General features: G+C 45.5%; 1 protein-coding gene across 1 annotated transcript in view; it reads right to left on the reverse strand.

Annotated features, from left to right (window-relative positions):
• The window catches only part of PRPF8 (pre-mRNA processing factor 8), a 37,508-nt gene extending 14,492 nt beyond the window's left edge, over positions 1 to 23,016 (reverse strand). The window contains exons 1-24 of the mRNA XM_024735621.1: positions 22,918 to 23,016; positions 22,614 to 22,724; positions 21,936 to 22,104; positions 19,182 to 19,346; positions 18,877 to 19,095; positions 18,534 to 18,746; positions 17,896 to 18,021; positions 17,695 to 17,800; positions 16,539 to 16,729; positions 16,290 to 16,409; positions 16,014 to 16,203; positions 15,761 to 15,880; positions 15,516 to 15,650; positions 15,039 to 15,168; positions 14,465 to 14,661; positions 14,130 to 14,336; positions 13,838 to 14,001; positions 13,572 to 13,698; positions 13,261 to 13,453; positions 12,799 to 12,986; positions 12,412 to 12,650; positions 12,039 to 12,185; positions 11,645 to 11,855; positions 11,333 to 11,449 (exon numbers count right to left, since the gene is read on the reverse strand). Of these exons, the coding sequence (XP_024591389.1) occupies positions 11,333 to 11,449; positions 11,645 to 11,855; positions 12,039 to 12,185; positions 12,412 to 12,650; positions 12,799 to 12,986; positions 13,261 to 13,453; positions 13,572 to 13,698; positions 13,838 to 14,001; positions 14,130 to 14,336; positions 14,465 to 14,661; positions 15,039 to 15,168; positions 15,516 to 15,650; positions 15,761 to 15,880; positions 16,014 to 16,203; positions 16,290 to 16,409; positions 16,539 to 16,729; positions 17,695 to 17,800; positions 17,896 to 18,021; positions 18,534 to 18,746; positions 18,877 to 19,095; positions 19,182 to 19,346; positions 21,936 to 22,104; positions 22,614 to 22,713 (3,774 nt within the window). The 5' untranslated portion in view covers positions 22,714 to 22,724; positions 22,918 to 23,016. The remainder of the gene's footprint in view (positions 1 to 11,332; positions 11,450 to 11,644; positions 11,856 to 12,038; positions 12,186 to 12,411; positions 12,651 to 12,798; positions 12,987 to 13,260; positions 13,454 to 13,571; positions 13,699 to 13,837; positions 14,002 to 14,129; positions 14,337 to 14,464; positions 14,662 to 15,038; positions 15,169 to 15,515; positions 15,651 to 15,760; positions 15,881 to 16,013; positions 16,204 to 16,289; positions 16,410 to 16,538; positions 16,730 to 17,694; positions 17,801 to 17,895; positions 18,022 to 18,533; positions 18,747 to 18,876; positions 19,096 to 19,181; positions 19,347 to 21,935; positions 22,105 to 22,613; positions 22,725 to 22,917) is intronic.
• Between the last annotated feature and the right edge of the window lie 383 nt (positions 23,017 to 23,399).

The following is a 23,399-nucleotide window of genomic DNA, read 5'->3' on the forward strand; positions in this document are numbered from 1 at the left end:
AGCAGCAACTAACACAACAATGTAAAGCAATTATACTCCAATAAAGATGTTAAAAAAACAAACAAACAAACAAACAAACCTCCGAGGTCAAAGAAAGAACCACCACCAGACCAGTAAGCTGAACAAGTCCCACAGCTCACATAAGGTTGACAACAGTTTGTGTTCCCGCCAGCCATACAGAGACTTCATAATAAATGGGAGTTAGGTATAGTCCATAAAAAGTTATCAACTTAGTAGTGGAGATAAATTAGCCCCAGAAGAAAGGGTGCTCTGGATTCACTGTAACTAAGAAGCTTAAAATTAAAAGCAAGCCTCAAAAGGATCAAACTAAACCACAAGTTACTGAACTGTACACCAGAACACAACCCAACACTCTTTAAAGGAATATAACAAAATCCATAAATCAATATAAATTACACAATTTCTAGCATCCAATCAAATACTGGATGCATACAAAGAAGTAGGAATAAATTACCCAGAAACAAGAAAAATCAATCAGTACAAACAGACCTGGAAACAACAGATGATGGAATTAGTAGACAAAGATCTTACAACAGCTATTGAACGTTTTATAATTATGCTTGAGTATATAAAGAAAAACATGAACATAATGAGGAAAGAAACAGAAGATGTTAAAGACCCAAATGAAACTTTTAGAGATAAAAATTACAATATCTGAAATTTTAAAATGTACAGATGGGATTAACAACATTGTAAAGCTGCAGAAAAAATAATGAAGGCAAAATAAACACCTTTTCTGACAAAGAAAAGCAGAGTGTATTCACTGCCAGTACACCTTTACTACAAGAAATGTTAACGGAAATTCTTTAAGCAGAAGGAAAACAATACCAGATGGAAACCTGGACCTACATAAAGTAATGGAGAACACCAGAAATAGTAAGTATGTGGGTAAAATGTAAAAGACATTTTTCTTTCATTTTGTAATTTCTGTAAAAGATAAAAAGGCTGTTTAAAGCCAAAACAGTAGCAAAGTATCACTGTGTTTATATACAGGTACAGTTAAAACATATAACAAAAACACTACAGGGACTTCCCTGGCCATACAGTGGTTAAGACTTCTCACTTCCATTGCAGGGGGCACGGGTTTGATCCCTGGTCAGGGAACTAAGATCCTGCATGCCGTGGGGCGTGGCCAAAAAAACAAAAACAAAAAAACACAAACACTACAAAAAATGAGGAGGAAAATGAAAGTACATTATTGAAAGGTTCTCGTACAATATGTAACGTGATACTAGACTAGTGGTCACAGTAAGTCAGAGATGTATACTGTAAACCCTAGAGCAACCAATAAAAAACAAAGAAGTGTAGTTAATAAGCGAAGTGTGGAGATAAATTAAAATCATACCAAAACCCCACTCAATCCAAAAGAAGGCAGGAAAATGAGTTACTCAGTTTTCCTGGGTCTCTCCCACATATATATGTTATGAAACTTTCGTTTGATTTTCTCCTGTTTAAAAAATAAATTAAAAAGAAGGCAGGAAAAGAGGAAAAAAGCTGAATAAAGAACAAAGGATGAGACGGCAGATTTAAACTCAACGACATTAACAGTCATATTAAACTTAATTGGAGTGTTTAGACTATTTGTAAGGCAAAGATTGTTAAACTGAATTTAAAAAGCAAGAACCAATTAAATGCAATCTATAAGAAGTTAACTTTAATTATAACGACACAGATTAAAAGTATAAGGATGGAAAAAGACATCCATGCACACACAAAACAAAGCTAGAGGGGCACTACTGATATCAGACAAAGTAGACTTCAGAACAGAGAATATTACAAGGAATAAAGAGGAATATTTCATGATGATAAAGGAGTCAATTCATCAAGAAGATATAGTAATTCTAAATATAGTACATACTTAAGGACTTCCCTGGTGGCACAGTGGATAAGAATCTGCCTGCCAATGCAGAGGACACGGGTTTGATCCCTGGTCCGGGAAGATCCCACGTGCCATGGAGCAACTAAGCCCGTGCACCACAACTACTGAGCCCGCATGCCACAACTAAAGCCCGCAGGCCTAGAGCCCATGCTCCACAACAAGAGAAGCCACTGTGAGGAGAAGCCTGTGCACGGCAACGAAGAGCAACCCCACTCGCTGCAACCAGAGAAAGCCCACGCACAGCAACAAAACCCAACGCAGCAAAAAATAAAATTAAATCTTTAAAATAATAAATATATTATATACCTAATAACAGAGCTTCAAAATATATGAAGCAAAATATCATGGAACTGTTTAAGCATAAGATTAAAAAAAAAATTAAATAATTATGCCCAACAGTATGAACAATACATATTTCTTGCTGGGGTGTCAACAGAGTTGCTTCTATCTATTGAAATGTCTATGTGTGCATCAGTTGTAAAGTTCATTTCTAATTCTAGCTGTCTCTTCAGGTACAACGATACAGCATTCCACCTGGCACAACTCCTTGGTCATCACCCATATGCAGGTTCTTGGACAAAAAGTTTGTCAGTTTGCATTTTGGTCTCAATGAGATGGCTCCCTACTCCCCTAAGCCTGCTAATCTCCTGATGACTCTTTCTTGGTTTTCCACCTGTAAGCCAAGCCAATTATGCTTTGCCCAACTTTGACTAAATATTTAAAAGCTACCAGAGCAGTCTGAACTTCAGACATTCTTCTGTGCTCAAAAAAGATATAAATTTCTGAAAAAATGTCATGTGTCTTTATGTTATAAGCTTGGATGTCTTTAACAAAGTGAATGGTGTCTCTAAAGCCAAAATAAAAAGAGGAACCTGAAAAGGGAAATAAATCCACGACTTATGACAATCTTCTCTCAGTAACTGATAGAAATAGACATAAGAAAAAAAAAGACATAGAAGGACTTGAACAACACAATCACTTGGCTAAACCTAAATGACATTTGTAAAACCCAACAAAGCAGAATACAGATTCTTTCTCAAGTACACGCCAAGGCAGTCACTATATATGCTAAACCATAAAACAAGTCTAAATACACTTGAGAAAACTAAGATCATAAAGAGTGTTTTCTGACCATAATGGAATTAAACTAGATACTAATAAAAGAAAAACACCTGGAAAACCCCTCAAATAATATTTGAAAATTAAACAACATACTTCTAAGTAACCTATGGGTAAAATAAGAACTCATAAGAGAGGGACTTCCCTGGTTGTCCAGTCGCTAAGACTCCACGCTCCCAGTGCAGGGGGCCCGGGTTTGATCCCTTGTCAGGGAACTAGACCTCACATTCATGCCGCAACTAAGAGTTCGCATGCTGCAACTGAAAGATCCTCCATGCCATGACTGAAGACCCTGCGTGCCGTAACTAAGACCTGATGCAGCCAAATAAATAAATAAATTTTAAAAATACATATATAATTTGAGTAAAAAAAAACAAAACGACAAAAAAAGAACTCACAAGGGAAATTAGAAAACATTTTTAACTGAATGAAAATGAAAACCTAACAAAATTTGAGGGATACAGGGCTTCCCTGGTGGCACAGTGGTTAAGCATCCACCTGTCAATGCAGGGGACATGGGTTTGAGCCCTGGTCCAGGAATATCCCACATGCCACGGAGCAACTAAGCCCCTGTGCCACAACTACTGAGGCTGCGCTCCGGAACCCACGAGCCACAACTACTGAACCCCCGTACCACAACTACTGAAGCTCGCATGCCTAGATCCTGTGCTCCGCAACGAGAGAAGCCACCGCAATGAGAAACCTGGGAACCTCAATGAAGAGTAGCCCCCACTCGCCGCAACTAGAAAAAGCCGGCACGCAGCAACGATGACCCAACACAGGCAAAAATAAATAAATAAAAAATAAATTAATTAAAAAAAAAAAACTTGAGGGATGCAGCTAAAGCAGTGCTTTTATTAAAAGGAGATTTTTCAGCACTGAATATTTCTATTAAAATTAAAGGTCCAGAACTGTCATCATCTAGCCTTTTACCTTAACAAACTAGAAAACTAACAGCAAATTAAACCCAAAGTAAGCAAAAGAGCAGAATCGATGAAATAGAAAAGAGAAAAATAAAAATCAATGAAACTGGGCTTCCCTGGTGGCGGTTGAGAATCCGTCTGCCAATGCAGGGGACACGGGTTCGAGCCCTGGTCCGGGAAGATCCCACATGTCGCAGAGCAACTAAACCCATGCGTCACAACTACTGAGGCCCACGTACCTAGAGCCCGTGGTCCGCAACAAGAGAAGCCCGCACACCGCAATGAAGAGTAGCCCCCATTCACTGCAACTAGAGAAAGCCCACGCGCAGCAACAAAGACCCAACGCAGCCAAAAATAAATTAATTAAATTAAAAAAAAAAATCAGTGAAACCAAAAGATCAATCTTTTTTTTTTTTTTTCGCTACGCGGGCCTCTCACTGTTGCGGCCTCTCCCGCTGCGGAGCACAGGCTCCAGACGCGCAGGCTCAGCAGCCATGGCTCACGGGCCCAGCCGCTCCGCGGCATGTGGGATCTTCCCAGATTGGGGCACGAACCCACGTCCCCTGCATCGGCAGGCGGACTCTCAACCACTGTGCCACCAGGGAAGCCCAAAGATCAATCTTTGAAAAAGAGAGCAACTACAAAATACCAAACGATATAATCAACACTTTAAGGTAAGGAATACTTTTGCTACGCAATTCTTGAAGTGAAAGCCCACACTGGCTGGAGTTATCACAGGAATTAGCCTTGAGCAAATAGTTTTCAGACAGGCAGGATGAAGTGACTCCTGGATGAGGTAACAGCCTGAATCAAATCACAAAAGCAAAACTGAGCATCTAGCTTGTGCTCAGGATGAGACAACCAAGGCAACAGACCTATAGCAACGAGAGCGGAGAGCTGGGGACCAGAATGGGCTAGATCTGGGAACAAAGCAAATAGACTTCAGTAAGACAACTCCGAGTCTTAGTAAGTTCTCTGACTGTATTTGGTCCTTTGAATCACAAGCTGCATGGTTTGTATCACAGAACACTCCAGTTCTGCTGCAGTTACCGGTGCTTTATTCCCATTAGGGAGTAAGTATGAATTCCCAAGGAGTTATCACATTCCTTTAAGAATAGCAGAAGTTCCTGGGGATGAGGGGAGGCAAGAAAGATAATAATACTGAGTGATTCCATGTACTAGGTACCATGGTAAGAACTTCACACATACTAAGTCTTCATAAAAAAAACAAATTCAATTCACATAACCTGCCCATCATGGCACATGACCAACTTGGATGGGAATGTGGAAAATAAAACTGATGTTAGTCATTAATCATTAGAGAAATGCAAATCAAAACTACAATGAGATATCATCTCACACCAGTCAGAATGGCCATCATCAAAAAATCTAGAAACAATAAATGCTGGAGAGGGTGTGGAGAAAAGGGGACACTCTTGCACTGCTGGTGGGAATGTGAATTGGTTCAGCCACTGTGGAGAACAGTATGGAGGTTCCTTAAAAAACTACAAATAGAATTACCATATGACCCAGCAATCCCACTACTTGGCATATACCCTGAGAAAACCAAAATTCAAAAAGAGTCATGTACCAAAATGTTCATTGCAGCTCTATTTACAATAGCCAGGACATGGAAACAACCTAAGCGCCCATCATCGGATGAATGGATAAAGAAGATGTGGCACATATACACAATGGAATATTACTCAGCCTTAAAAAGAAATGAAATTGAGCTATTTGTAATGAGATGGATAGAACTAGAGTCTGTCATACAGAGTGAAGTAAGTCAGAAAGAAAAAGACAAATACCGTATGCTAACACATATATATGGAATTTAAGGGAAAAAAATGTCATGAAGAACCTAGGGGTAAGATAGGAATAAAGACGCAGACCTACTGGAGAACGGACTTGAGGATATGGGGAGGGGGAAGGGTGAGTTTTGACAGGGCGAGAGAGAGTCATGGACATATACACACTAACAAACGTAGTAAGGTAGATAGCTGGGGGGAAGCAGCCGCAAGGCACAGGGATATTAGCTCGGTGCTTTGTGACAGCCTGGAAGGGTGGGATGGGGAGAGTGGGAGGGAGGGAGACGCAAGAGGGAAGACATATGGGGTCATATGTATATGTATAGCTGATTCACTTTGTTATAAAGCAGAAACTAACACACCATTGTAAAGCAATTATACCCCAATAAAGATGTTTAAAAAATAAAAAAAAAAAAAACTGATGTTAGGAAAAAAAAAACAAAAAAAAAAAACTGATGTTAGGATGATGGGATTCTGGGTGTTTTCTGGGTTCTGTTAGTATTTAATTTCTTTTTACTATAAGTGAAAACGTAACTGGTAAAAAATTAATGGGAACTTTTACTGTGTCCTTTTGAACCATGGTACATTAGACAACAAATGTTTTCCATCTAAAACTAAACACATAGCTGGGGCAGGGGAGATGAACAGGCAGAGAACAGAGGACTTTTAGGGCAGCAAAGATACTCTCTATGATATTTTAATGATGGATATGTGTTCTTATACATCTGCCTAAACCCACAGAATATATACCACGAAGAGTGAACCCTAAGGTAAACTAAGGACTTTGGGTGGTTATGATGTGTCGATGTAGGCTCAACCTTGGTAAAAAAAAAGGTACCACTCTGGTGAGTCATGTTGATAATGGAGGAGGCTCTGCACATGTGGGGGCAGGGGTTAATGGGAAATCTCTGTGCCTTCCTCTCAATTTTATTATAAATCTAAAAGTGCTCTAAAAAAACAGTTTTCAAAAAATACATAATGTAAAATAAAAGTCAAAACAAAACAAGAACAGAGAAATACATCTACTGCCAGGCAAAGATGTTCTTTTCCTCTTGGCTTTAGACTTTAAGTCATCTACACATGCTTAAAGGGATTCCCTGGTGAAGGACAGAGAGAATGCTGTTTGTGGGAAGACAGGGAACTCAGCAGGAAGGTGGCCTTATGGTCCTTCATAAGCTAAAGCTAAGTAGGCTGCACCTTGTAAGTCATATGATCTAATGTGGTGCATTTCTATTTTCCTTCTGTTATTCCTGGCCCATATCAAAGTCTTGTTTAAATGTTCCAGTCTTATTTCATAGCTACTACTAGGACTGAAGGAGTCCTGGCTCGAAGCCTGGGCTACTGCACTGCATGTACATAAAGCAAGAATGGGGGTAGCACCTAAAGTGCCCCCATCAGTAATAACTACAAGTGAGTCTGGGGGGAAGGACAAGAATAGTGCCATAAGGTCCAGCCACCTCTAGTCCTACTGGAGATTTCCCTTCTATTATCAACCTTGGAGGACCAAGAAATTTTATTACAAGAACTGCTTTACCTTAACACACCTCAGGAAACAAATTCCAATACTGTACTATCTGATCATAATCTCTGAGATGCCTCTAATCAATGACAGCAAACATTTATTACAAAATCTGTTGAGTAATATAGCTTATTATAAGCATCATTTCTCGCAAAAGCTCTCTGAGCTAGCTAGCATATCAGTACCCCCATTTTATGGATGAGAGAACTAAGGCCCAGAGTGGGTGAGTGACTTAACCCAGACCCCAAGAGTAATGTGGTAGAGCTATGACTAAACCTAGTCTGACTCCAGAACCCACTACTCTAAGGACTATATTTAACTGCCTACCTGACCTCTGACAGTCCTCCTTTACTCAGGCTCTTACCTCTCACACATATATTCCTTTGATCCCTGTATTTTTTCCCGAGGCCACTGGCCTCTTCTGGTCTCTTCCTTCTCTCCCTCCCAATATCCAGGATTCCAATAGGGGCCAGCACCCTTAATTCCCCTGCATCCAACCCCTTACCACTCCACAACAGCCCTCTGGCAAAACCCTAGTCCTAAATCAGCACTACAATCTATCCACCTTCTCCAGCCCGTTGCTGAGAGCTTGAGAAGCTGAGAAGTTCTGGGAAGAGCCCACACTCACTCACAGTTGTCTTCACTCTCTTAAAGCCCTCAGTGCAGTTTCTTCAACAATTGAATCCCACCCTCACCACTGTGCTCAAGTCCAGCACCCCCTGCCCCTCACTCCAGCCCAGGTGAAGCTGAAAAATGCAAGGTTTGTTATAACTTCCCACTAAACTTATCTATATTCACAACTATGCAGACCTCTTTCTACTAGGTTCAGAGGATGCTTCCCTCTGTTTTCCCTTTACTCTATCCCTGCGGAGCAGACACCGTTCCATCACCTACCAGGATTCTCTGCTGCACTCTGAACTGCTACTGGCTCCTTACTGTACACATACTCCCATCACTCCCATTTTAAAATACCTGCCTTGACTTCTATCTCCCTCTAGGTGGCGTCTAATGTCCCTCCTCCTCCTCCTGCTCTGGCAAACTGACAGTCCTTGCCATCTCCACTCCCTCACTTCCCATAAAGCCTCACCCACTGCAATCTGGCATTTATCCCCATATTCCTGAAACAGCTCTTGCTAAGGTCATCCATGACATCCTGACTGCCAAATCCAATGGATACTTCGGGCCTTATCTGACTGAAACACACTTAGGCAACTGACACTGTTAAGTGCCCATCCCAATTCCTGACAGGCTTGGCATCCATGGCCCGGCGCTCTCCCAGTCTGGCCGTGCTGCTCAGTGTTCCCTATGGTTCCAAACTCACCCCTCTGCTCTTCTTGCTCCTTACAATTTCCCCAGATAATCTTGCTCACTCTTGAGTTTTCAACCATCTCCTTTATATTGACAGACTCCTAAATCTATATTTGCAACCCAGACACCTTCCCCAAGCTTCAGATTCCAAAGTTATCTCCACTTGGACATCCTATAGGAACCTCTAAGTTGCCCCTAGTCGCTCTTACTTTCTCACCTCGTTTCTCTCCCTGGAGCTTCAAACTCATAATGCTTTTCATCAAATCTAAGAGGTATCACTAAATACACACACACATACATGTATTTTGGAACTGAAGAAATACGATATAAATAAGTGTCTGCTGGAACCTCTATGTGCATGTTCTCAGGAACGTCAAACTTTTTATATCCTAAACTAAGTTCATTTATCTTCTCTCCTAAACCTGCTCTTCTTTCTGTAGTCTTCCAGTTGATGGCACCAACATTCACCTAGCCACCCATGCCAAAAACTGAATGTTATTTTGACTTCCTTTCCCTCTGGCATTTCACCAAAATGAAGCTCTGCTGACTGTACCTACTATTTATCCAATCTGTTCCCCTCTGCGTACGTTCACGGTTCTCATCATCTCTATCTGGACTTCAGCAGTAGTCCCCAAACCTCATCTTTCCTCCTCCTCTTCTGAATCCATCTTCCCCACAGCTGCACGAGTGAACCACCTAACACGAAACGGAAATCTGAAAAAGTCACTCCCATGCTCAAGACCCTTATGGAATTTTATTTTTGGCCACGCCATGCGGCACGCGGGATCTTAGTTCCCCAACCAGGGATCAAACCTGTGTCCCCTGAATTGGGAGCCCAGAGTCTTAACCACTGGACTGCCAGGGAAGTCCCCTGGGACTCTTATGGGATTCTTAACAAGGCAGGTGATGCCCTCCATGATCTAGCTCTGCTTACCTATCCAGCCTCCATCTCCTCCACAGTTTTATTGTTGTAAACCCAAACTTTTTATGGCCTCACATGTACCACGCTGGCTACCTCTTCATACCTCTGGCTGAAAGAATGCTCTCCCTCACCTGCCTCTCACATGTTATTTCCTTCAGGAAGTCTTTCTCTCTTCCTCTCCCAGACTGGGCTACAGTCATGAACCTGAGGATTCTCAAAGATTCCCAAGTAACACAAGAGCTCTATAAACACATTGTACTGTAGTTCTCTTGACTATGCACTGTCTCTCCAACTAGGTAGTGAGCTCTTGGAAGGCAGAGACTGTATGTCACATGTAGTGTGTGTGTAACGCCTTGAACACAGTGGCTATCAACAAACACAAATGGAATGAATGAGTTACACAATTCCTGTTATCTGACTCTTGGACGATATAAACCAACCTAAAAAGACAAAACACTTTTTCCCTGCACTATACTAAAAAAAAAAAAAAAAAAAAAAGTACCATGAGAGACTTCAGGTAAGGAATATTAAGATAAAAAAAAAATGTGTCCTTGGGCTTCCCTGGTGGCGCAGTGGTTGAGAGTCCTCCTGCCGATGCAGGGGACACGGGTTCGTGCCCCGGTCCGGGAAGATTCCACATGCCGTGGAGCAGCTGGGCCCATGAGCCATGGCTGCTGAGCCTGCACGTCCGGAGCCTGTGCTCCGCAACGGGAGAAGCCACAGCAGTGACAGGCCCGCGTACCGCAAAATATAGTATCCTTAACAGAACTATTACTAAAAAATTGGAAACCTTCTTTATATGCTGCATATTTAAAGGGATATGAAGGCCAGAAGGAGAGAAAATGTTACAACTAAGAGTTATTCTAAGAGAAACCAGGATGACGCGATTTTTTTTTAATCCACGGAGGCATTTTATTTCTATGTATATATAACGTTCCTAGAAAATGAATACTCCCTGTGTGTTTTTATGTCTTGCTTCTTTGTGGTCCACAATGCCAGCTGAGTTGTCAGTACAATGAAACCAAACTGATGGAGCAAGAGCAGAATATTCTGCTATTTTTCTAGATCTTTGAGTTGCACAGCAAATCTGGGGCTGATCACTTCACTTGTTTAACTTGCCTGTGAAATTCACAGTTTTGCCCGCTCTGTGATCATCAATGATTTCAAATTCACCAGTGTAACCCTGCCTCATTATTACAGTTAGAAACTGGACAGTGACTCTGGAACACAACCTAATAACAACCTAGCACTTCCCTCTCTTTTTGGCATTACTGATGCCCTTGAGAGTATCAGCCAGGACATTCATGTGCACCATTAGTGGAACGGGAAGGCAGCAGAAAAGAGCAAGGCGACTTTTTAAACCTTGCAGAAACTTAAGCACACACAGTTAACAAATCCTCAGATTACTCTTTTTCAATTCCAGCTGCCTTCGTCTGGGCCTTTGGAAACAAGCGAAGGGGACATAAACACTGAGATACAGCTCATTATACTTGCTTCTTAACATGCACATTACGTTACGGGTCAAAAGATGAACTGTATGACCTGGAAAACAAGTCTGGGGACAATGCAAAAATGGGGCTTTCTGTTCAAATTTAAAAATCCAATTTCTACCCTGACCTTAACTTAGAATCATCACAACTACACAGAAGTAGGCTATAGATTTCCTACAGGGAATTCTCAGGAAACAACTGTGAGGTGATGTGACACTCTAAGCTGCTGTACCGTAAAGCATGGAGACTAGTACACTGGACACAGTTGGGAAAAAAGGAGAGCAAAGGAGGGAAGAGCTGAAAGGGATGTGAGACAGACAAAGGACACTACTGCTGTATGTACCTTGGTGAAGGTGGTGGAGCCAGAGGCCATCAGAATTTGACGCACACGGTTGTGGAAGCGCTGCATTGACTCATCATCCACACGCAGGAAACACTGAGCTGTTCGCTCCTTAGTAACCTAAACCATAAGGTCAAGGTTAACTATCTCTGGAACTGCCACAGGAACAAGAACCACCACTGAGCCCTACCCTCCCAACAGAGCTCAACCAACTGACACTGAAAAGGTGTGCAGTATGCCTCACCCCACCTACGCAGGACGTACAGGCATGGTAATGCTACTCCTACTACCCCCTGGTCCCGCTCCAGGCTGTACCTCATTCTGTAGGTTCCAGACCCCATCCTTGTGGGTGAACTCCTCATAGCTGGTGCGGCATTTAGGCAGGATGCGGCACTCAAAACCACACATGTTGAACAGCAGGTTGGGGTTGTCCTTACTGTACACGGACACGAAGCTGTTCTCCCACTGAACTGTAGTCACTGAGCGTGGCAGACGGTTCTTGATGTCCCAGAACACTGCCCGACCCCTGCCCACAGAGAACATAGGGTCACGTCAGTCTCCTAGAAGGAACTTCCCTTCAAAGGCCAGACTGATGATATCCCAACAGAGTACACCCTCCCACCCAGGACACCACCTTATAAATTCCCTCTAATTGTCCTCTGGGTCCCTCAGGTTGATTCCAGCTCCCACTGCCCCAATTTAGACTCACAAGTTGACATCATGCTTCATGAGGCGCATGCGGGCGTCTCGGGGCCAGCATTTCTTGTTATTATAGCCAACGATGTTTTCATTGTTGGGGTCAGGGTGCTCTGTCAGGTAACGCTGGATCAGGTCCCGAGCCTCATCTGCTGTGAACCTACACCAGACAAGGTGCGACGCTGAGGGCCAAGCACACTGCGACCTCACGAGGCCTACAGCTCCGCAGACGGGGGCCACCCCCAACCTGCACCCTACTCACAGGACTTCATCCCATTTTAGAGCCCCAACCCAGCAGCAAGTCAACTAAGCTACAAGAGCTGCTTCCAGAAGCTGGGCATGTACCTCAACACCCTGCAAGGATAACAATCCAGGCAAGGCCTCACCTGAAAAAAATATGGATGCGATCGATGTATCTGCAGAAAAGACGGATGGGGTGGGCAGCCTCAGTGGCTATGTCTTGGAAACTGAGAAAATCGTTTGGCATCTGAGGGGGACCAGCCATCTCACTGGCCCGGTGCAATCCCAACACAAGCAAATCCATAACCAAGCCATAGTACTGTACGATGAATGAGGCAAACTGCAGGCCTCTAATGATCCCATATGAATTCGTATGGTTCATGTCCTAGAAGGAAAGACAACTCTTGATCATGGCCGAGTCCCAGGCTTCTCGGGGCCCATCCTCTTTTGCCCTCCCCACGGCAAACCCCAACTCAGTGGGCCAGACAACCACCCCTCCCCCAATTCCTTGCCACCCTGCCCCCAAGACACACCTTGTAGTTGATGACGACGTTGTTCTTGGCTGTCATGTAGTCGGCTATGTTGTGGTCCACGATGAGGCGCAGCAGCCGATTAAGCAGGGTCAAATCTATCTTCTCATACATCTTCTCAAACCGGGACTCCAGCATGACGTTGCACTCGCCCTCACTTGTCTCCCACACGTCCTGCAGGTTATTGATGCCTGAGGAGTAGGGAACACACGTCTCCAGCAGGTTGGAAATTCCGTTTCAGAACTAGTGCCTACAGGAGCTATCACATTCATAACCCAATCACACAACCCCTCTATTCATTCATCTGTACTGCTAGGAGAGTCAGCTGTGCTCAGCATAACCTCAACACCGTTTCCTGGGTACCATGCACCAAGACAGTAAACGAATTATGCCGACTGGATGAGAAATTTCACACGGAACTTAATTCATCTCCCTTCCTCAAGGGCAATCCCAGAAAAGCTTTACCTTGGCACCACTTGTAAACAAGCAGAGGAGGTGGTTCTGTGTCAGCAGGCTTGATCCAGGGTGGGAAAAGGCGGCGCTTGTCAGCTTCATACCACAGGTACTGGTCCAGGTAGGCATCAGTTATCTTCTCCAGTGGCTCCACATCATACACTGGCACCAGGTGGCTATAGAGATCCATGAACTCAATGCCCACCTGTGGGACAAGGAAGCTGGCTCACACCAACCCCCCAATCATCTGAGGCAACCTGCCACCCTGGGTGCCATGAATGAATCACAAAGCCAAAGGAAAACGTGGAGGGTATCTGACTCACTTCTTTAAAGGCTCTCTGTGTGAGGAGGTGACGCTTGATGCGGGACAATGCCTCGTGGGGGTTGTCATAGGCTTGCTCGATCAGACCTAGCTCCTCCCTCTGCGACTGGTTTAACCGAGACTTCACACTAACAAGGCAAGAGTAAAGGTGAAAGGGAAAACCAAGAGGAAGCCATCCCCAGAAGGCCTTCTTTCTTTGGACTCTGACGATGATGCCATTCTTCCCCCGTGACCTCCCCACAGGAGCCTGTCTACTCTACTCCTCACCTGTAAGCTTCCTTGAGCCGCTCCAAGGCCAAGATGAGCAACTTGGTGTCATGCTTGTAGGAGAGTGGGGGGAATGGGATGGGTGAGAACCTACGGCTTTCCAGCCAATGCACAGTGGTGGTATACACTGCCACCGCTTCTTCTGCTGTAATGTAAGGCCCGTCCTGCAAAGTGGACATGAGAATTAGCTTCCCACCATAGCCCAATCCCACCAGGGCAAGGTATGGTCCCAACTTCACAGTCCACCCTCCTGCCCAGCCCCACACACCAAGCCCAGCCTACTCTGCCCAACCTTTAGGTAGTTGTGCTGCCGCTCTTGTTCTGCCTTCAGGTAGAGCCGAGTGAGGCGTCCCAGGTTCTTTTTGCAAACAGTCTTGTCTACAGTGGCCCCACGGCGGATCCGTTCTCGGTTGTAGTGCGCAGTGTTGGTCCACCAGTCAGCCTTGGCCTTCACGTATCGAAGGATCATATTCTCTATAGGTGTTGGCAAACCAGGGACCTAAAAGTGCAAAAGGCACAATGAAAAAGTGATGGGAGCCACGTGCCCCCCTACGACATTCCAGAAGTGGTAATCCTGAGCACAGGAAGATGATGTCTATGCCTCCTCGGAGCTGGGGAGATGCCCACCTTCCAGGGAATATTGGCCTTCCAGCAGCGCCAGGCTTCACTGAGGTGTTGCAGGATTGTCCGGGCCTTGTTCTGTTTGATCCCCTCAGGCATCATGTCCAGAATGTCATGCATCACAGCTGCCCGAAGCTCAAGGTCAAAATGTGACTCCACTCGCTGCTTTGTTACGGTCTTTGCCACCCCCTTTGAGTGTCGGCCTAGAAGTGAAAGTGAGTAAAAGCAAGATTTGTTGCTCCTAATAAGCGTCTCTACCTGCATGCCGTCGCTTACCATGGTTATAATGAAATCAGTAAGTATAAACAAAGCCCAGCACATGCAAGATAAGATACGTCAGATATTCAGAACTACACTTCTGAGGAATTTCCATCCTGTAAATGCTCGATAGCCTCAAGGCCCCAAAGCGAAGCCCAAGACCCAGAATACGAGGTCAGACTCATTGGAGACTGGGTCTTAGAGGCAATCCAACAGGAAGGGATTCTCAATCTCGAACAAGGACAAGGGACAGTACAGGAACACACGTGATCTACCCTTGAAGTGATAATGGGAGAAGCTGGACACGGAGAAAACCACTTACCTTCAAACTGCCGGGCCAGGAGGTTACCCAGCCATCGCTCCAGCAAAGGGGTGATGCCACGCATGAAAAACAGCCAGACTCGCCAGCCAGCAGCCCAGAAACCACAGCCAGGGCCCTTCCCTACAGGGCCCTAGGAGTCCAAGCAGAAATCAGGAATACAAGTTAACAATGCATTCAGACAACAACAGAAAATTGGGCAGAGGTGAGGCAAAGAGCACACGTATGGCAGTTAAGAGAAAAAATGGGAAAACTCTGAGACCTCCATATCTAAAATGGAGTAAATGAAGAAACCAGTCACTGAGATTCTCTATTTAGACCCAAAAGTGCGCTTTGAGGGGAAGTGTTGAGATTCACGAGACGAGGGCAGTAATGAAACAGTCAGAGCCTCTCTCCAAACAGGTGCCTGGAAAGAGTCCTGACTCAATGTAAAAATTAATACGGATCTGAGAACATGAATATACGAGGGCAGGGTCCTACCGTGTTGAAGCGGTAATAGATGAGATGCTTCAGGTCCTTGCACATGCGAATCTGCCGCATCAGCTTATATTTGTACCGGTACATGCCCGTCAGCTGCCCCACGTGGGCAAAGATATACTGCAACCCATCTGCCAGCTGCAACACAATTGCCCCATCAGGCTTTAAGCTAGAGCCAGATCCACGATCAGCCCAGGCTTCACCCAGCTTCTCCACCTGGAGCCAGGACTGAGCATTCCTAGCCTCACCTGGAAGGCATCCACATTGCCCAACCGATACTGCACATGACTGTCCACCACCAGCTTAGTTAAGCGCAGAACCTCTCGACACAGATGGAAAGCATTCCCAAAACGAGATTTCTTTCGTTCCTGGAAAAGAGGCCAAGGACAGAAACAACATTTGCCAGCAATAGTCTGGACTGGATGTATGCCCTCCTTAGAGGCCAGAGCAAAGCCAGTCTATCCCTCAGCCCAGGAGACCCCTAAGGTCCAACGCAGGTACCTTGGTGGTGAGCGTCTTGACAGGCTTGAGGTTGAAGTTGTAGTCCAGGTGCAGATAGTTGAGATTTTTACGGTGAATGAGAAGGTTGAGCATGTTGTAGCCCTGGCGGCAAACCTGCAGCCCCACCTCCACCCAGTCCAGCTTTGTAGACTGAAAGAATTTGGTGGCTTTGAAGGAACGGAACAGATACCTGGGGTGGGAATAAGGAATGAGAGCTAGACTCCTGATCATCTCTGGAATGGAAAAAGTCTGAGCAGGGGCCCTAGGGCACCTCACCTCTTCTTCTGCGCTTTAGGGGGCCGGTGCTTCAGGGCATTCAGCACATAGTACTTAAGCAGCTTCTGGTAGGAGACCCTCACTTTCACAGGCTGCCCAGCAGGACAATGCTCCCGATACCTGAAAAAACAAGCCCACCAGAGCCTGGCCCATCTCTCCTTCCAGCGCTCTGCTAAAGGATGTACGCCCACCTAGCTGGAGTCTTTCCTCCTGTACATCCACTACTATCCCCCCAGGTAGAAGTCTTACCAGTTCTTGACAAGGGGAATGTCTAGGGCCCGGCGGGTGCGACCAGAGCGTAGGTTGAAGGGCCGTGGGGCCCAAAGCAGGGCAATGCCATTGGCTGTATTGTCTGTATAGAGGGGTGTGTCTTTCAAGAAGGGCTCCACAAACTCTGGAAGCTCAAACTCCTCGTCGTCATCTGGCAATGGTTCCTGACTCTGAAAGAAGAACCCCCGAGGGTTTATTTAGCTCCCGCTGATCTGGGCAGACACTTGGGATCAGAGGGAAACTCTCTGGGGCCAAGTACAGTGGCTACATCTGCCATGGAAACTGAGCTGCCTGACAAGAGAATCCCTGAAGGGCCAGGGCAAAGGGGACCAAGGGAGCAGAGAACAAGGCAGGGCCAACCAGGAAAGCAAGCAGCACTCCTCACACCCCAACTGGCTCACCAGCAGAAGGTCTCCTAGGGGATCCCCCAATACCAGGAAGAGGTGAACACTGCCATCACCTTCTGTCCAAGCTCCAAAAACTGGGCTTGGGGAAGGAGATCTGTTCATGTTAAGAACGTAATGGAACGTGGATCAACATCAAAGACATTACGCTAAGTGTTAAGACCCAGCCACAAAAGACCACATACTGTATGATTCCATTTATATGAAGTGTCCAAAATAGGCAAATCTACAGTGACAGAAAGCAGATTAGCAGTTACCTAGGCAAGGAAGATTCAAGGGAAATACAGTGACTACTAATGGGTGCAGGGTTTCTCTCTGAGGAAATGAAAATGTTCTAAAATTAACCGTGGTGATGGTTGCACAAGTCTGTGAATAAACGAAAAACCACCGAATTATCCACTTTAAACGGGTGAATTGTGTGGTAGTGAATTACAGCTCAATAAAGGATTTAAAAAAAAAAAAAAAAAAAAACACGTTGGAAACAGACCAGAATAAGACCACATAGAGTCCCAGAGGAGAAATGATAAAACCCAAATGGATAATCATAGAAACAAGATTATACCAATAACTTGGTCTGAGCCAAGTGCCAAACTCTCACGTTAGCTTACAGCTAGAGGGGAACACTTAAGGATGGAAGACATGTCTCCCTCTAGCTGAATTTTTATCTAGTAACGCTTCTCGGACAGGGAGTCTCTCTTGAAGAGCTGATGTCAAACGTCCCTTCCTCTCACCTTGACAGAGTGCCTATGGGAAATTGGGTTGATCAAAGGATCAAAGTAGAAAGCTGGCAAATCAGGATCCTCAGTTTTGATGAACACAACATTAGGAGTGTGGTACCTAAAATGAAAGAAGAGTCAGCCAAGGTTCTCCTGCCCTGGCCCAACCTAAACGCCCACCTCTCCTTTCCCCCAGCTGGGTTCTAGCTCTCTCACCAGGTGAGGTGGACATGGTGTGGAAGGTTGTTGTACAAGTAAGGAAAAGCAATCTTGTACTCAGTGCGGATGGGCTGCCGGATAATGATCTTGTTAATATCATTGAATTCATTCCAGTCTTCATCCCTAGGGTACAAAATCAAAGATGAGCAGACTAGTTGGGCAGTTTAGAAACTACAATGGGATCTCAAGGATCAAGATGAGATTTTATGGGGCTTCCCTGGTGCTGCAGTGGTTAAGAATCCGCCTGCCAATGCAGGGGGCACGGGTTCGAGCCCTGGTCCGGGAAAATCCCACGTGCCGTGGAGCAACTAAGCCCGTGCACCACAACGACTGGGCCCGTGCTCTAGAGCCCACGAGCCACAACTACTGAGCCTGCGGGCTGCAACTACTGAAGCCCATGAGCCTAGAGCCCATGCTCCGCAACAAGAGAAGCCACTGCAGTGAGAAGCCAGTGCACTGCAACAAAAAGTAGCCCCCGCTCATCTCAACTAGAGAAAACCCGGTGCAGCAACAAAGACCCAACGCAGCCAATCAATGAATGAATGAACGAATGAATGAATAAATAATTTTTTTTAAAAAAAGATTAGATTTTATTTAACCCAAGGTGCCTAAAATCTCTACTCTCTCCAACTTACTGTAGGTTGATGTCTCTGACAAGAGGCTCAAATTTGGGGCCTCCAGGAATGGCCATATTGAGTGCCTTGGAGGTAAAAAAGGCCTTCAGATCAAACAGATAGAAGTAATTGTCATCTACCAAGTCTGTCAGGAGCTGATTGGCCAGGCGGTAGAGAGTGGACATCATAGGCAGTGTGAACTGCCAGCGCTGGTAAGTGGAACCATTCACATACCTAGGGAAAAAAAGAGGCCCACGTCAGCTAGGTACGCTAGCTAGCCAAGCCATACTACCCGTTGCTCTCCCAGGACCCCTTCTGAAGTTCCAAAACCCTCACAGGAGTGGTAACTCCAACCATCACTCACTTCCGGCTGTCCCTCAATGGCTGGTGGTCATAGAACCAGTCCAACACCGGGGCATCTTCCTCAGGGTCCAGCTCTAGCTGAATTGCCTCCAGTGGTTCAACATCTAGGATGTTGTCAGCATAGTCCAAAGGCGGCTCCTCATCATCAAAAGGGGGGAAACGCATCCTCTTGAAATGCCTCCTGTCTCTTTTTTCTCGACGCATCATAATCCACATTGACCTGGAAGTCGACAATGTCACATAACGGTTTATACCCACTGCCTCCACAACCACCACCACCACAAACCATGTTCCAGCCCTTCTCACCCCCACTGGGAGATGTAGACAGGTTCAATAACCCAGGGAATCTCATTGACAAAGGAAATGGCTCCAGTGATGTGGTACAGCACAGGCACATCCCGAATCTGCTCCCAAGGCATAGGCATGTTCTCCAGGAGTTTGAGGACTGCATGGGGCATGTACTTTAGGGCACTGCAACAACAGGAAGACAGAGGATTCGAAGTGACAAGGTGTTCTGCTACCTGTACCATGCAGAGAAGCCACAAGGTAGCACAGTATCACATTCCACAGAAAACCGGTCTTACAGTCCAAACCCCCAAAGTTAGTACACAGGCCCTCCGTGACTAGGAACTCTGCCTCCCCACCTCCAGCTGTGCCACTTTGCTTCTTAAACATCACTGTCCCACAATACTGGGTGTCAGTCCCTCTAAATCAACAGCTGTTCCCTTAACAGACAGCTTTTAGGCTACCTCACAGTCTATTTTCTCCGTAGCTTTCCATAAAAAATAATAAAATATTTACCACACTTTACTTTAACCATTGTCTATTATGTCACTAGGCTATAAGCTCCAGAACGACCATTACTTCCTGTTCACTGCTATATCCCTGGCACACAGCACAGATCTCAAAAATATTTTTGAAATAAAACTTCCACAGCTGCCTTAGACCAGTTCATTAAGTGGCTAACATTTTTTTAAAATAAATTTATTTAATTATTTTATTCTTGGCTGTGATGGGTCTTCGCTGCCGCGCGGGGGCTTTCTCTAGTTGCAGCAAGCGGGGGCTACTCTTTGTTGAGGTGGGCGGGCTTCTCATTGCGGTGGCTTCTCTTGTTGCAGAGCACAGGTTCTAGGCACGCAGGCTTCAGTAGTTGCGGCTCGCGGGCTCTAGAGCACAGGCTCAGTAGTTGTGGTGCATGGGTTTAGCTGCTCTGTGGCATGTGGGATCTTCCCGGATGACGGATCGAACCCTTGTCCCCTGAACTGGCAGGCGGATTCTTAACCACTGCGCCACCAGGGAAGCCCAAGTGGCTAACGTTTTTGTGTAAAAATGGAAAAGGGATCTGCTAAGGTATTTGTAGCTGTACTCATCCACCTTGGGGACACAGAAAAACGAGAGTACAAAGACCTCAGGAGTTAACTACCCCCGAACCTGAAGATTCTGGTCACTTAGGAATTACAGGAACAGGAATGTACAGGTGTCCTGCTCTGGGCTTTAACCCACTCAAAGATAGAGACATCTTATCAAAGTATCAACAGGACAAATTAAAAGCTCCAGGGTTTCCCTGGTGGCGCAGTGGTTGAGAGTCTGCCTGCCAATGCAGCAGACACAGGTTCGAGCCCTGGCCCGGGAAGATCCCACATGCCGCGCAGCAACTGGGCCCGTGAGCCACAACTACTGAGCCTGCGCGTCTGGAGCCTGTGCTCCGCAGCAAGAGAGGCCGCGACAGTGAGAGGCCCGCACACGGCAATGAAGAGTGGCCCCCACTTGCCACAACTAGAGAAAGCCCTCGCACAGAAACGAAGACCCAACACAGCCAAAAATAAATTAATTAATTTAAAAAAAAAAACCTCCAGTCCCAGATCAGGAAAAAAAATCAGGGCAATAAAGAACACAACTGAGAACTCTCCTACACTGTTGGTGGTAATGTAAATTGGTACAACCACTATGGAAAACAGTATGGAGGTTCCTTAAAAAACTAAAAATAGAGCTACCATATAATCCAGCAATCCCACTCCTGGGCATATATCCAGAGAAAAACATAATTCGAAAAGATACACGCACCCTGATCCTCACCGTTGCACTATTTACAATAGCCAGGACATGGAAACAACCTAAATGTCCATCGGCAGATGAATGGATAAAGAAAATGTGATGTATCTATACAATGGAATATTACTCAGCCATAAAAAAGAATGAAATAACGCCATTTGCAGCAACATGGATGGACCTAGAGATTGTCATACTGAGTGAAGAAAGTCAGACAAATATCATACGATATCACTTATATGTAGAATCTTAAAAAATAGTGGTACAAATGAACTTATTTACAAAACAGAAACAGAGTCACAGATGTAGAAAACAAACTTATGCTTACCAAAGAGGAAGTGGGGGAGGGATAAATTGGGAGACTGGGATTGACATACACACACTACTATATATAAAACAGATTACTAATAAGAACCTACTGTTGGGACTCCCCTGTTAGTCCAGTGTGTAAGACACCGTGCTCCCAACACAGGGGTTCAGGTTTGATCCCTGGTCAGGGAAATAGATCCCACAGGCATGCCGCAACTAAGAAGAAGTCCACATGCTGCAACTAAAGATCCCGCGTGCCACAACTAAGATCTGGCGCAACCAAAATAAATTAAAAAATATTAAAAAAAAAAAAAAAAAAAGAACCTACTATACAGCACAGGGAACTCTACTTAATACTCTGTGATGACCTATCAGGGAAAAGAATCTAAAAAGCAGTGGATATATTATATACATATAACTGATTCACTTTGCTGTACAGGAGGAACTAACACAACGTTGTAAATCAACTACACTCCAATAAAGATTAATTTACCAAAAAAAAAAAAAGCAAAACTGGAAGATCTGGAAATTATGACGAAATTCCAGTTATTTTCTCCCTTCTTTGATAACCACTCAGATGAGCTGTCACAGAACATTAAAGTCCCCAAATGATAGAGCAGCTATTCAGGACTGAAATGTAAGAGACAGGGAGAAGCAAAAGGCGCCAAACCCCAAATGAAATACTTCCAGCATGTTCCTTACCCCAAGTACACCCTTTTGTCATGGCGAAACTTCCTGTTGGTCATGTCTCCATGGTCTCGAATGATCTTCCTGACATGTTCTGGAGGCATGTCTTCCTTTTGAGCATCCACAAATCCAAACTTCCGCTTTTCCGCATAGCGCTTGGCCTGCAACTGCTGCCATTTCCGGGCTACAAGGACACCTCAGTTTAAAGAACGGCACACCCTTACCCTAACCACCCCCGTCTCTTGCCCTAGAGTAATCTCCTGTCAGGACGTATGACAGAGGGCAGGCACCGGGCAGAAGCACTCCCTGACAATTCTCTTGTCTACTCGCTCTGCTTTATTTTTTTTTCTTCATCACATTTATCATTGCCTACCATTTCTGTCATAACATAATTAAAGTTTTTTTTTTACTGTCCATCTCCCTCATTGCAATTTAAACCCTGCAAGGGAAGGGGTTTTGTCTGTATCGCTATTGTATCCTCATTGTCTGGATCAGGGCCTGCAAATAATAGACGCTTTTACTTTTTTTAAGTAGATGTTTTAGAGACTTGATTAGATGTAAAAAATAAATGGGGGCCAATAATTGCACTAACACCTAATGTTTTGACACTTGCCAAAACGGGGAAAGGGGCTAAACCCGCTGCGCGCACGCGCACACCCGCCCCCAGGCGCCGCTCCCGCACGCTTTCTTCACCTTTCTCCTGAAGCTTCTCCTCCGACATGTAGTCTGGCAGCGGGGCTAGAGGGCCAGGCACCGGGTTACCCGGCCCTCGGTAAGGAAATACTCCGGCCATACCTGGAGAATCTGGGGAGCAGCGGAAGAAAAAAATTAACGACGGGGCCCGGGCCCGCAAGAGGGGCAGCAGGAACACGTCCAAACCCACGGCCTGCAGTCCCGCCTCGCTCAGAGTGCGTCCAGCCCGGCCCGATCCCTCCGGCCGTTCAGCCCGACCCCAACCGCGCCTCCCGCAGCCCGGCCCTTAGAGCCCGCCACGTACCCCTACAGCCCCTCACACAGACAGCCGCTTCCCTGCAGGGCAATGGCGGCAAGCCGACGTCCCCTCCGCGTTGCCAAAGCCAGGAAGTGCGCAACCCGGTTTCAGCAGTTGACCCAATAGGCGCTGGTGTGTTCAGACGGATTAGAGAGCTCACCAGTTAGAATTGCAATTCGTGCCGGAGGGGGCGGATCCACGGGCGGAAATATTTGGACGCGAGGGGGTGTGGTCGGAATAGGCGGAAGCCCCGCCTTCCGCGTTTCTGGAGCTGTTTCTGGGGCCTCAGCAGCGGCTCGCGTCCGTCCGATAGAAGCCCAGGCTTCCAGAGTTTTACTAAATTTGTCGAAGTTTGCACCTTATTCTGTGTCTAGTCTCGTATATGTAAACTTGAGGTGCAGTATTAACTCCGAGTCAATCAGTGTTTTGTTCATGCATTCATTCATTCATTCAACAATCATTTACTGAATGCCTACTATTGTATCAAG

The sequence above is a fragment of the Neophocaena asiaeorientalis genome, unplaced genomic scaffold, assembly GCF_003031525.2.
Source record: "Neophocaena asiaeorientalis asiaeorientalis breed wild unplaced genomic scaffold, Neophocaena_asiaeorientalis_V1.1 scaffold129, whole genome shotgun sequence".
NCBI classification, from domain to species: Eukaryota; Metazoa; Chordata; class Mammalia; order Artiodactyla; family Phocoenidae; genus Neophocaena; species Neophocaena asiaeorientalis.